At 45.1% G+C, this 13,532-nt stretch overlaps 1 protein-coding gene across 11 annotated transcripts in view; it reads right to left on the reverse strand.

Annotated features, from left to right (window-relative positions):
• ESRRG (estrogen related receptor gamma) overlaps positions 1 to 13,532 on the reverse strand; it is a 696,316-nt gene that overhangs the window by 681,482 nt on the left and 1,302 nt on the right. Inside the window, exon 1 of one of the 11 annotated variants that reach the window (XM_069544585.1) lies at positions 12,677 to 13,002. The exons of 6 other annotated variants lie outside the window; for them this stretch is intronic. Coding sequence is in view for 1 of the 5 variants with exons in the window: in XM_069544584.1 (XP_069400685.1) it covers positions 12,677 to 12,678 (2 nt within the window). In the remaining 4 variants the exon portion in view is untranslated. Of the gene's footprint in view, positions 1 to 12,676; positions 13,003 to 13,532 lie in introns of those variants that run through there. 4 more of the 11 variants (XM_069544584.1, XM_069544601.1, XM_069544577.1 and 1 more) reach the window with 4 other exon arrangements.

Here is a 13,532-nt window from a genome sequence, read left to right on the forward strand (position 1 = left end):
TGCTGCAAGGATGAAAAGTGAAATTGGATGGAGGATACACCTAACAGTGTATCACAGCTAAGAGACCATCAATAATGTTGTCTCTTTTTCTTATTTTAATATTTATTCTAATTTATTTGGCTGCACCAGGTCTTCGTTGCGGCATGTGAATTCTTAGTTGGAGCATGTGGATCTAGTTCCCTGACCAGGGATTGAACCCAGGATCCCTGCATTGGGAGCACAGAGTCTCAGCCACTGGACCAGCAAAGTCCCCAAGTCTTATATTTTTCTTTATTGGTTTCCCCTCTTCCTCCACCCTAAATACACTTCTTTGGTGTCCCAAATATGCCTTGCTGCTGCTGCTGCTGCTAAGTTGCTTCAGTCGTGTCCGACTTTGTGTGACCCCATAGACAGCAGCCTACCAGGCTCCCCCGTCCCTGGGATTCTCCAGGCAAGAACACTGGAGTGGGTTGCCATTTCCTTCTCCAATGTATGAAAGTGAAAAGTGAAAGTGAAGTTGCTCAGTCGTGTCTGACCTCAGTGACCCCATGGACTGCAGCCTTCCAGGCTCCTCCATCCATGGGATTTTCCAGGAAAGAGTACTGGAGTGGGGTGCCATTGCCTTCTGCAAAATATGCCTTATATGTTCCCATTTCTGAGTCTTTATTCATATTCTTGCCTTATATATAAAACTTCTTCTCTTTACTGCTCCACCAAATCAACTTCTACCTATTTTTAAACCAACCTCACAGCAATTTTCCTGGAGTCAGCTCTTCCTAATTCTTCATGGCCAGATTAAATGCCTTTGACCCATCATCACCATGCTTAAAACTCTTCGTGGAGCACCTACCAGATAGCTGTATGATATCACAGCAATGTCTGTTTTTACCCTTCCTGACTACCTCCCAGCCTAAGCTGTAACCTCCCTAAAGATAGCAATTGCATTTAACTCCTCTTACTCAAAGTGATTAAACTAAATTTAGACTTTAGGTTCAAGACACCAACACTTAAGAGATCTGATATCCCCTCACAAAGAGTGAAAAGGTGAATATTTAATCAGACAACTCTGGAAAAAGGGGGACAGAGGAGTCTGTCTTAAGTATCTTTATACTCAGGTGATGACTATCTGAATTACTGAGAAATTGTTCCATGTCTTTGTTGTGTATATCTGTGAGGAAGTATGTGTGGTAATATGGAATAAAGCATGTACTTAACGAACAATAAAGCAACATATCTTTCAATATTATGATAACTAAGAAAAACAAACAATTCTGAAGAGGTTTCTTTAAGGACTCTCCACACGCGTGAATCAAGGTGGTGATGTGGCAATTCTCTGGGTAATCTGATAAATGTCAACATCCAAACTATTTAAATCCATCCATCAGGTGAACTCACCCCTGTGAGTTATCTGAGCCAGGCCACTTTGTTCTTTTTAGATAGAGCAACTGTCTGAGAAAAAGAAGAACAAGAAAAAACAAAAAACCAAAGCTAGGGATCATTGGACTTAGGCAATCCACTGAAAAGGCCTATGTTTTCCTTTTTCCAACAACTATCTCGATAAAAGTGGGCAACACATAGAAAGGAGGTCTTTTTCAGCAAATTCATGCAGTGAGTCAAAGGCTGAGTGGCCCTCCAGTAATAGCCAGCCTTCTGTCTAGGAAAGAGAGTGGCACGTGCTCTCCATTAATGCAACTCTTCCCACACCCAATGCTCCAAAATGGCCCAGAAATGCTAGAATCTCTTCTCCTGCCTTCACCATTCCCCAGCTCAGAGACCAGGGACACATCCAGGGATCACCCCATGTTCAAATCCATACCCCAGCCGCCTGTGAAGATGGCCCAAAGCTGATCTGAATCCCTGGATGCTAGCTCTTTGGCCAAAGTCGGCTCATTGCTTATCCCAGTGCTCACTAGGCTATCAGAACATTACTACTTTGGGGGGGTAGAGGTGCAGTGGGATTCCACTTCTGCAATACACTCCCTGTCTCTACCAGTGCCACAGATCTGAGCGTTTCAAGGACACAAAATCTCACCACAATGTGTAGGAAGAGTGTGATCCAGAAGGTGTGCCATGGAGCACTAGGCCTAGGAGGTAACATTCACCTGAAGGATGCTGTAATAAGTCTGGAAAACGCCACATTCAACAATCCTGTCTTAGATATTCACAGCATGTATCAGGTACATGGAAGGCTCTGAAGTGTACCTGCTTCTGAAATAATCTGTAAAAGCCATTATTTTACAAATTTGTCTACTAAGAAAACTTTGGGGGCAAAGCATCTCTACCATCTTTTCTCAATAGATGGGGTTCCATAAGGTCAGGGTTCCTTCACTGTTGACATAGCACTTCACATAGCACTTGACATTTTAGTAAATATTTGCTGAATGAATGACTATCCTGTAGAAGTAGGGTCCTACAGAACACATTTTATAAAACAAAGTGATTTTAAAAAAATCACACTTCTACAGAATACTTCTAGTAAGATCAACCTCCCTAAACAGGAAGATCTCTCTGACTCTCTTATTTAAATCATGGGATTCTCCAGGCAAGAATACTGGAGGAGGTTGCCATTTCCTACTCCAGGAGATCTTTCCAGGGATCAAACCTCTGGCTCTTGGGTCTCATGTACTGGCAGGAGGGTTCTTTACCACTAGAGTTACCCGGGAAGCCCGCATAGAACACTTCTAATAAGAACAAACTCCCCAAATGGGAAGATCTCTTTGAATCTCTTATTTAAAACCCAATTTGTGAGGCAACTACCAAGAGCACACTAGCATTCACTGTCTATGGTCAGATTTCTTTTTTTTTTTTTTCTCCTCCAACTATCTTAGTGTCAAACTGACTTCACCAGGGACTTCACTGGTGGTCCATTGGTTAAGAGTTTGCCTTCCAATGCAGAGGGTGCCAGTTCCATCCCTGGTTGGGGATCCCTTATGCCTCATGGCCAAAAAAAACAGAACATAAACAACAGAAGCAATATTGTAACAAATTCAATGAAGACTTTAGAAACAAGCCCCATTTAAAAAAACAAAACAAAACAAAACCTAAAAAAAAATTTGACCTAACCAAATATTTCAACATTTTTAGTATACAGACCAGTTAAGCCTAATGTTAACTGTATATAAATATCTTGAAGGGACAATTAACAATTCTGGGTCCTGGGGATTCAGTATTTCTAGAGCAAGGCCTAGGATTCTACATTTTATACAAATGTCCTAGGTCATTGTGAAGGGGTTCAAGTGAAACACACTCTCAGAAATGCTGATCAAGAGACATGGAAGAGGAACCCTTGATCTGGCATCAGAAGCCTGGGTTTGAGGCCCAAATCTGCAGCCCTACTACCTGTGCGGTCATGGGCAGTCATCTCTAAGCCTGACTGTCTTCCCTACATGATTCATAGTATGTCTGTTACCTTCCCACCTATCTCATAACATTGAAAGCCAGCATGTACTCAACATACACTGCACACTGAATTAGCAAGTTCACCATCATTCTATAGGATTCAATAAACTCATCACAGCAAGTTTTCAACACAGAAAGGGTTTCTGCGGATTATTTAAAAGCAAATTAAACAGGGCTAAACCAATAGTACTGTACGCCTCCATGTCAGCCCACCTGGCAAAGGTCCACAGACTCACACTTGTGGACCCAGCATGGCAAAGCTCAGCCATGTGACACCAATCACAGTGCACTGAATGTTAAAACCCCTCCTCTGCTTGGTACCACACCTCTGAAAAATGGCCTCTTCACTCTGAAGTTGGCAAATGGCTGGAATAAAACTCCTTGGTTAGTATCTACATGTTTACAAGAGGAATGTTCTTGCTTATCAAGTGTCCTCATGAATAACTAACCATTTGCTCAAAAATTAGGATGCAATGGAATATATGCAATTAACATAGTACTTGGCATCTTTAATTCTCTCTCCATTCAGAAGGTTCTTTTGGAGCCTGTAGCACTCAGGGCAATAGCTATGAATACTGCTCAACCACACTGAGCTGAATAAGCATGAGTCAATCTTCTGAAAACACAGGAAATAGGGTTGATTGTTCCCCAACTTTGTGGCATATTCTGAAGCCTACTTTTTGAAGTAGATCTGATGAAGAGGAACTAAAAAGCCTCTTGATGAAAGTGAAAGCGGAGAGTGAAAAAGTTGGCTTAAAACTCAACATTCAGAAAACGAAGATCATGGCATCCGATCCCATCACTTCATGGGAAATAGATGGGGAAACAGTGGAAACAGTGTCAGACTTTATTTTTGGGGGCTCCAAAACTACCGCAGATGGTGATTGCAGCCATGAAATTAAAAGATGCTTACTCCTTGGAAGAAAAGTTATGATCAACCTAGATGGCATATTCAAAAGGAGAGACATTACTTGGTCGACTAAGGTCCATCCAGTCAAGGCTATGGTTTTTCCAGTGGTCATGTATGGATGTGAGAGTTGGACTGTGAAGAAGGCTGAGCGCCGAAGAATTGATGCTTTTGAACTGTGGTGTTGGAGAAGACTCTTGAGAGTCCCTTGGACTGCAAGGAGATCCAACCAGTCCATTCTGAAGGAGATCAGCCCTGGGATTTCTTTGGAAGGAATGATGCTAAAGCTGAAACTCCAGTACTTTGGCCACCTCATGCGAAGAGTTGACTCATTGGAAAAGACTCTGATGCTGGGAGGGATTGGGGGCAGGAGAAGGGAACGACAGAGGATAAAATGGCTGGATGGCATCACTGACTCGATGGACGTGAGTCTGAGTGAACTCTGAGAGTCGGTGATGGACAGGGAGGCCTGGCGTGCTGTGATTCATGGGGTTGCAAAGAGTCTGACACGACTGACCAACTGAACTGAACTGATATTGTTTGTTACTTACCTTTTGTGTATAAAATAATGAAACAAATTCTGTCATAACTGAAAGATCTCTGCCTAAAAGACTAATGATTAAAATTTCTAATTGGTGGGATTTTTTTTTTTTTAATTTCCCACATGGTGGCTCAGTGGTAAAGAATCCACTTTCTATGCTGGAGACACAGGAGACTTGGGTTTGATCCATGGATCAGGAAGATCCCCTGGAGAAGGGAATAACAAACCACTCCTGTATTCTTGTCTGGAAAATCCCATGGACAGTGGAGCCTGGTGGGCTACAATCCACAGGGTCTCAAAGAATGAGACATGACTGAAGCTACTTGGCACCACACACATATTAATTTATATTATTCTCTGCACACGTGTTGGATTTTCTTCTGATTTTAAACTTCTCAATTTTAAAAGGGCTTGTTCCTCCACTTGAGTACTCAGGGGGTACCCAACTAATCTCTTTGGCTCATGGGATCTGTAGTTAATGACAGGAGCAAGAGAACTTTGCAAAATAAAATCCATGCCAAAATGTTTATCTGCTATGTTTATTATTGCCCTCCTGTTTAATATTTTGGTTCTGATCTATTTTCCTTGCGTAGGGCTCATGTTAGCAGGAACAAGTGTGAATGATTACAGGACTCACGCAGGCAAACAAGTGAATGAATCAAGACAAGTCGGGTGAACCCACCAAAAGACGGCAGACTACCTGGATTCCCGCTGACTGTTGCCAGGAGAGAATGCAATGTTGCAGCCCCAGCATTCCTAGACTATATAAAATTTCCATGCTTCACTTTTCTCACTTACAAAATGAGGGGAAATAGTACCTACCTCGTGGGGTTGAGGACTTAATTTTTTAATGTGTTAAGTTTTCGGACGATACCTGGTATATTTTAAATGCTACACAAATAAGGAAACACACACTACAACTTCAAAATGCTTTATCATTTTAATATGTATTATTCTGTTTTTCCCTCCCATACCTGTAGGGCGAAGACGTTACCCTGCAGAGGAGGAGCCTGAGTGTCCCTCAGAATCCTTCTTGGCTGTTCAGGATAACAGCAACATGTGTGGATCATGCAAGAACTCTGAGTGTGGACTTAAGAGTCCAGTGGTTTGCCCAGTACATTATTCCATAAAATGGCAGATGTCAGAATCCAGTGCAAGACTTTCGAGGGACAGAATCAGAGATGTGTCGATCAATGTTCACCACAAGTCTGCTTCCTTCATAACTAAGAATGAAATTAAATGACGAGCTGATTCAAATCAGTCAATTATCCCAAAACAGCCGATTTGAGAGAACAGGCAAAACCTGTGCACTCAACAACGTCCGTTTATACTCTTCCTCTTCGTGTTAAGGTGCTTTGCAATAATTTAGTTTCTCTCATCTATGACTCCAAGACCTTTCTCCTGGGAGCTTTACAAGTATATTACCTGACTACACAGCCTGCTTGTGGCCGGGTTAGAAATTGCTGGATTAGAAACATCCTGGCAACATTTTCTTTGATCTTCCTGGTTGTTGTTGGTTTAAGGCAGATCCTGAATGTTATTTAAACAGAGGAGACTATTTGAAATTTCTTGGTAGATGAATTTGATAATGATAATTGAAAAAAAAAAACTACTGTCATCTAAAGATAAAAGATCTCATTCATCAGGCCTTGAATAACCCAGGACTTCTTCAAAGAAAAAGGTCAATGGAGCCACAGCTGTCTCCTTTACTTGTACAGTGGTAACTTTACACACTCCTTGATAATCTACATTTGGTAAAGTTGCTCTCTCGCATTACAGGAGAGTTATTTTTTTATTTTTTATTTTTTTTAGGATTTAGCATCTAATTTTTGTGGTCCTGTGTTCAATCTGTTTCCCTCTGAATGAAAAATATACCTACTGTTTAAAATAACTTCTACTAAATTTGACTTTATCAAAACTAAAACCTCTTATGAATTGCAGGGTAATACCAAAAAGGTGAAAAACAATCCAGAGAATGGGAGGAAAGATAAATATTTGTAAGTCATATGTGTGCTAAGGATCTAATACTCAAAATACATCAAAAACTCTTACAGTTCAATAACAAAAAGACAAATAGGGAAGTAATTTAAAAGGAAGCAAAGACAATGAACAGATATTTATCCAAAGAAGATATTCAAATGGCCAATAAGCACATGTAAAGATACTCAGCACCATTAGTCATTAGGGAAACGCAAATCAAAATCCCAGTGAGACAATACTTACATTCACTAGGATGGCTATGATTTTTTCAAATGGAAAATAAAATAAATGTTGACAAAGATGTGGAGAAGTTGGAATTCTCAGACATTTTTAATAGGACTGTAAAGCTGTATAGCCACTGTGGAAAGCAATATTCCTCAGAAAGTTAAACACAGAGTTAGGATATGACCAGCAAAGATCTGAAAACATAAGTTAAAGGAAGATTCTGAATATTATTTAAACAGAAAAGACTATTTGAAATTTCTTGGTAGATGAATTTGATCACAATAATTAAAAAGGAAAAAAAAAAACACCAAAAAGGCTGAATGGGTTCAGACAAATTTTGTAATGAATGTTCACAGCAGCATTGTTCATAATAGCCAAATGGTAGAAGCAACCCAAGTGTCCACCAACACAATGTGGTATATCCATAAAATCAGATATTACTCAGCCGTAGAGGAATGGACGATGGACACACGCTGCAACGTGGCTGAACTTGGAGACCACCAGGTAAAGTGAATGAAGCTGGACACAAACGGCCAAATATTAAATAACTTCAGTTATAAAATGTCCAGAACAGGCAGATCCATAGAAACAGAAGGCAGCTCAGCGACTGCCAAGGGTGGGGAGGAGGGGAGAAGGGGAGAGACTGCTTAATGAATACACAGTTTCCTTTCGGGATGATGAAAATATTCTAGAGTTAAATAGTGGCGATGTATCGTAGTAAAAAGCCTTTATGTGGTACGCTTTAAAATAATAAAAAATGTTGGATGTTACAGCATCTGAAATTTTACCTCGTTTTAAAAAAAAAATACTGGCTTGAATCTCCAGTACTTAGCAAGAGCTACTTTTGCCCTACATAGTTACTTCATATATCATCCAAACAGTGTTTAAAAGTGAAATACTATATATAGAAGGTCAGCCATTTGTCATTAATGCTTTTGCTCTTGAATGGTATTCTTGATTCATCAGTTTACCATTAAAACATCAACTTTCCCAATGCTACATTTCCACTTCCAAATGTTTCCTGTCAATAGTTTAACCAATTTAGCCAGCCCCTATTAATGAACATACGCAGGACCTTCTGTCTTCAAAATTACATTAAAATGAAAAAAAAATTACATTAAAATGTTTAATTCAAAATAACAGAATATTGATGACTGTGATAGAAGAGTGATATGATTTATCATAAGTCAGTAATTTGAATCTTTCCTTAATTTACACAAAATAAATAGAAAACAATGACATATCTGATAGAAAAAAATAGAATCTGGAGAAAAACTAATCATTCAGTAAGCCTCCCTGGAAAAAAAAGATATATATTTATTTTATAAATCTATATATATAATAATACATTTATTTGCTCCCCAAAAGAAATCATTTTAACTATCAAAATGTTAACAGTAAAACAGAGTTTATACAGATGGGTCAGCAGGATCTATTACATACTCAAAACTTAATTTTTCTGAGCTGCAAACTTTTAGGTCAACTACCTTATACAAGGGGAAACGTGGAAAGAATTTTGAAGTTAGAAAAAAAAAATCTCCTTTGACTTAATACTTGTGAAGCAGTTGATGGTAGATGCCCTTAGATCAGAGAAGACAGCTGTAAACAAGCATGACAAAGCTGCATGGAAAGTTCTGCAAATAAATCTAGCTGTCAATGAATTTCAAAGATACAATTTCCTGAAATCATGTTAAATACCTGAGCCATGACTTTTTAAATCTCGAAGAAAATTTCTACATAAAAAGCCATGTTTGTCATTTGCAACATGTCTATTTAAATGTTCACATGACTTGGTTTATTCCACACAGGCAAAAGAAAAAATAAAAGCAAGTATTTGGGTAATTTGGGTTTTAAAAAAGTCCCTCACTTTCATCTTCAGGTAAGTATCTCTTTCAAGTGAAAGCAAAGGTGGTTTTAGCCAGAACTGCCTGGAGAAATGCAGAGGAATAATCCTGTCTCATAGAAGCTAAACATATCTGGTTTGTGGACTGTTATTGTAAGGAAATCTGAGAAATAACGGAAACTGAAACCAACTGTTGAAGGTGAACAAGAACTTGATGAAGAGAAAGGCTTATATTTCATGTCAAAATCAAGTCAGATGGAAGAGTGCACAGAAGACTTTACAGGTCAAATTCTGAAAATCCTTGACCAGAATATACATATGAACACGTGGCCACAACAGTCACAGAAGTGAAGAATCCTATTTCATCACTTAAGAGAGAAAAAGGAAGTTAAACTGGTGAAACCGAGGAGGAAAGCAAGCAGTTAAAGGAACTTTCTTGCCGGTCACTTAGATCTTCTCTGGATTCTCCTTAAGCCCTCTTTCCACTGACATTTCAGACCTCAGTTATGTGCTCAGAGACTTGCAAATTTATAATCCACTGAAACCTTGAAAGGACACAACTCAGCTCTTCTTAGTGTTCACTTCTTCATAAGAGTAGTCTCTATAAAGAACACATAAGCTAGGAATTCCTAACATAGCTTAGGAACGGCTGGAGTCCGGGGATAACTGACCCAGGAAAGATTGGAGATGAGCATAGGGAGAGAATTGCTCCAGTTTTCAGGAAAAGTGACCACTGGTTACAACCTTCCACAAACACCCAGCGGAGTCACAGGCCTACCTGGGGAAGGGGGCGAGGTGGTGGGGGGAGGGCACTGAAGTTCCTCCTAACCTCCTTTTAGGCCCCAGATGACCCAGTAGAGCAGCTCAAGGCACCATGAAAAGGTCTGTCAGGTGTTTATGCTCTGATTTTCCATAAAACAGTTACCACCGTTTACAACCATCATCTCAGGTCATCCAAGAAGGGCAAAACCTGCTTGCAGGTAGGCACAGGTGGCCTTCTCTGCCACCCCCTCCCCCACGGTTTCTCTCTCATCACTTCTCAGGGGTTATAGGTCACTGATCTGAAGAATTTGTAAGAGGAAACTCCCCTGTCGTCTCTCTTTCCAGGGTTGCTTGAAATAATGAGCTATTTGGAGAGAGAGAAATTTCTTTCTCCATGCAACCAAGCTCATTTGGACACTAACAGGCCTCCCTGTTCTCTGCTCTCACCTCCTTCCGCACACAAAGTTTATTCCCTTTTGTCTGGAGGTCGGAAGGTCATTTTCACTCAACCGAGGAAGAGAACTTGTGTCTTTCCTATCTAGAATTTCCACCTGAGGGTAAATCCCCAGGAGCCTGGAGGCCCCCAAACAGAAGCAGAGTGCGGAATGTCAGGGATGGAAAAGAATCTGCAGCCACTAGGGAGAACTAGAAAGATCCGGGGGAATCGCAGGGCAGAGAACTGAGGCAGAACTCAGGACAAGTTTATTTTACTTCGTTGAGCTCCCCAAAGCTCCCAAGTTCTGGGATTTCTTCAGAGACACGGGGGAGGGGTGGGGTGAGGAGCCCAGCGAATTCTCAAAATTCCTAAAGGCGAAATTATCTGGGCAAGCACTCCTCTCCCACCAGAGCGCGGCACTTTGCGCGCCCCTGCAGGGGACTCAGATACTGTGCCAAAGTAGACTCGCTGAGAGGGCGCTCTGGGCCTTCTCCATCTTTGACCAGTTCCTGAGCAAAGTGTGGCGTGTCGTCCAGCGCTGGGGACAGGGAATTTGCATGTGGTTAAGGGTTGGGCGCTGAGGAAGCTGAGAAGCGTGTCAGATAAAGCGCGAGCTGACGCGCCTCCACTAGCCGGCCAAGGTCAGAGAACTTGGAGTGGGGTCTGGAGGTGGATGCTCTTGGGCTAACGCCAAGGCTCTTGAAACATCGCGCTCTTTTCCAAGGAGAAGGGAGGGATACAGATAGCTAGAAACCACACCTTCCCTTTTATCTCGTCTTTTCTCTCTTTCATTTCCTTTTAATTTCCATCTTTCTTACTTTTGATCGTTTTTTCTTCCTTTTAGTACTTAAGAAAAGCTTCCCCGAACCTGTGCCAGGGGAGCTGAGTGGCACTTACTGTCGGCTAATGGGGCGGAGGAAGAGAGGAGACATCGCACCCCCAGCCCCCGAATTCCGACATTTACAGGTCCCCGCCGCTTAGTGTCCGGCTGTAAAGTTGTAATAAATTTGCCATCTACCCATAACCCCACATGCAGCCCAGAGATAGCAGAAGAAAACTGCCTCTGATTTTAACTTGGCGGTCGAGTTTCTGAAAGCTCTTTTGGGCGGGCCTGGGTGAGAATCCGGGTAGCTCTGGGCCAGTTGGGGGTGGCCCCCGTCCCGTCTGAACCAGATCGTCCTTGCGGAGTGAGCCTAGGAGTGAAGCAGGGACAGACTGGAGCCGGAAACAGACCTCAGACCCCGTTTCTGTGCCGGGAACCCTGAGTGCACAGACTTCGGAAAGTCGGGTTCCCCCTGTGGCACTGCCATAGACCGGGGCTGGGTCTTCGCCCCCCACCACTTTTGTCCGCAGACACACTGAGCGCCCTGACGGAGCGGCCACAGGGAGATTCAGGGACATTCGCCGTGAGGAGAAACCGGTGATGGGGAAGAAATTCATCAGCGGGGGCCAGAGCCCTGAGCGCGCCACAGGCGAGGCCGCAGTTCTTCGCTCGCTGATTCTCAGCCTCTCCCCACCTCCGCGCTGGCGCTCAGATCTCCAGCCAAACGGATCCGAGCCCCGGGTTATTTTCAGTCATAACCTTCTCCACCCCACCAAATGCCGCGCCTGGGCTCTGAGGGGGAAAGGGTGGTTTGAACTGCCCTGCGCGAGTCTCATGGCCGCCGCCGCGCGCCTGCAGCAGAGCCGGCCTGGTCGCGGCCCCGAGGGCACAGCGCTTCCCCGAACCACGCGCGCGTCGGGCGCTCCTCTCGCCTGGGGCTCGGGGCACCTCTCCAGCCGGCCTTGCTCCCTGCTCCCCGCCCCCATCGACTTCTAGGTTCTAAAGCACAGAAGCATCGTCTAAGGCGTTGGCAGGTAGAAAGAGGAGACAAGGTCAAGGCCCGCAGACCTCCGCGATCCCCAGGCTTGCGCCCTTGCTGTCCCCGAAAGCGAGTCCTGTTCACAGCCGAGGAGAGGAAGGGTGTCACAGACCCCAATTCCATCTTAAATTAGGGATTTGACGCTGTTTCCCGACTACCCTCTGCCAGCGCTCACATTCTTCCCTCCTTTCCGCCCGGCGCGGTTCCTAGATTTTAAGACATCTTGTCCTCCCCCCTCTCCCCCCCATCGCAGAGGGATGGTTCCCAACCGAGAAGCTTCACGAACACTGCATTCCCATCCTGCGGTCGGTCGGTGCCAAGACAAGAGGAAAGGTCTCGCGATCAGCGCGCCTCGCCCACCCCCTACCCCCTGCCCCCCGGCCCCGGCCCCCGGCCCCAGCTACCGGGCGCGCTCCCGCACGCGCCTCCCTCCCCCAGACCCACAGAGTTTTCTTCGGTAGGAAACACACGCGCCCAACCCACCCCGCCTCCCACGTAAAGGCCAGTCGCCTCTGTTTTTTTGTGTGTGCCCAAACTCAGCTGGAAGTTGAAAGCAGGGGAGTCAGAGAAGCGCGGAAATAAGAGTGAGAAGCGAGAAATCAAAGGGGGGCAGGAGGAAGAAGGAAGCAGCTGGAGGTCGCACCGGCAGAGGCGGAGGCCAGCCCCCCCGGGGCTCCGGCGCGGCGGCCCCCGCGCTGCCCGCCAGCCCGCGCGCGCCGAGCCGGGTCAGGCGCGGACTCACATGGTGGGACTGCAGAGCCGCTCTCTCAGCTACTGCGAGTGGGTGGTTTCGGGGCTGCTCCCCGTGTCCTGCTCCGGGGCTGCCCGCGGTGTGAGGGCAGAAACAAAACCAAACCGATCACGGGACGCGGTCGAGACGGGCCGCCCGGCGCCGCGAGGACCTCTCTCACTTTGCAGAGGAAGCGGGCGCGGGGATTCGGGCTGCCGGGTGTAGCCTATAAATAGCGAACTTTTAGACGGAATCAACTGACAAATGAGAGTAGCGCGCGGAAATTTGCGCCGGATTCCCCTTCCCCGGGATGACCCTCCCTCCTCGCCAATCCCTCCCCCCACCCAGCACTCTGCTGGCAGGATTTGGGAGGGGGACCGAGGGGGTGGGGATGTAGTTTTACTCCGACTTCCATAGTTTTGTTATTTTTGCCATGAGGGAGGTACTCCGCCTCTTGGCCTCCCCCCGCACCCCAGCGAGGCACTAGAGGCACCAACTGGGAAGGGCAAAGGCCCGAAGAGCAAGGAGCCTAGGAATTGGCTGGAGAAGGGGGAAGGGAGCAAGGAGCCGGGTTTCCCCTGGGATCGCGGGAGCGACGGAAGGAAGGCGGGAAACTGGCAGGATGAGGGGTTTTCTAGAGACGCCAGGACGAGAGTTTAGGTAACCCTGTGTTTGAAGGGAACGGCGACAGGGTGAGTGCAGAAGGCACAAGGGAGTTCCCAGCCCGTAGGTTTCCATCCCCGAAGGCCATAGTAACTCTCCAGGGATACCAAGACCCCCTCCCCCCCCCCCCCCAGCAACTTCACGACCTCTCGGCCACAGGCTGCCGGGGTTAAGCAGGCGTGGTCCCGGGGTCACGTCCTCACTC

Source organism: Ovis canadensis, chromosome 12 (assembly GCF_042477335.2).
Source record: "Ovis canadensis isolate MfBH-ARS-UI-01 breed Bighorn chromosome 12, ARS-UI_OviCan_v2, whole genome shotgun sequence".
Classification (NCBI taxonomy): Eukaryota; Metazoa; Chordata; class Mammalia; order Artiodactyla; family Bovidae; genus Ovis; species Ovis canadensis.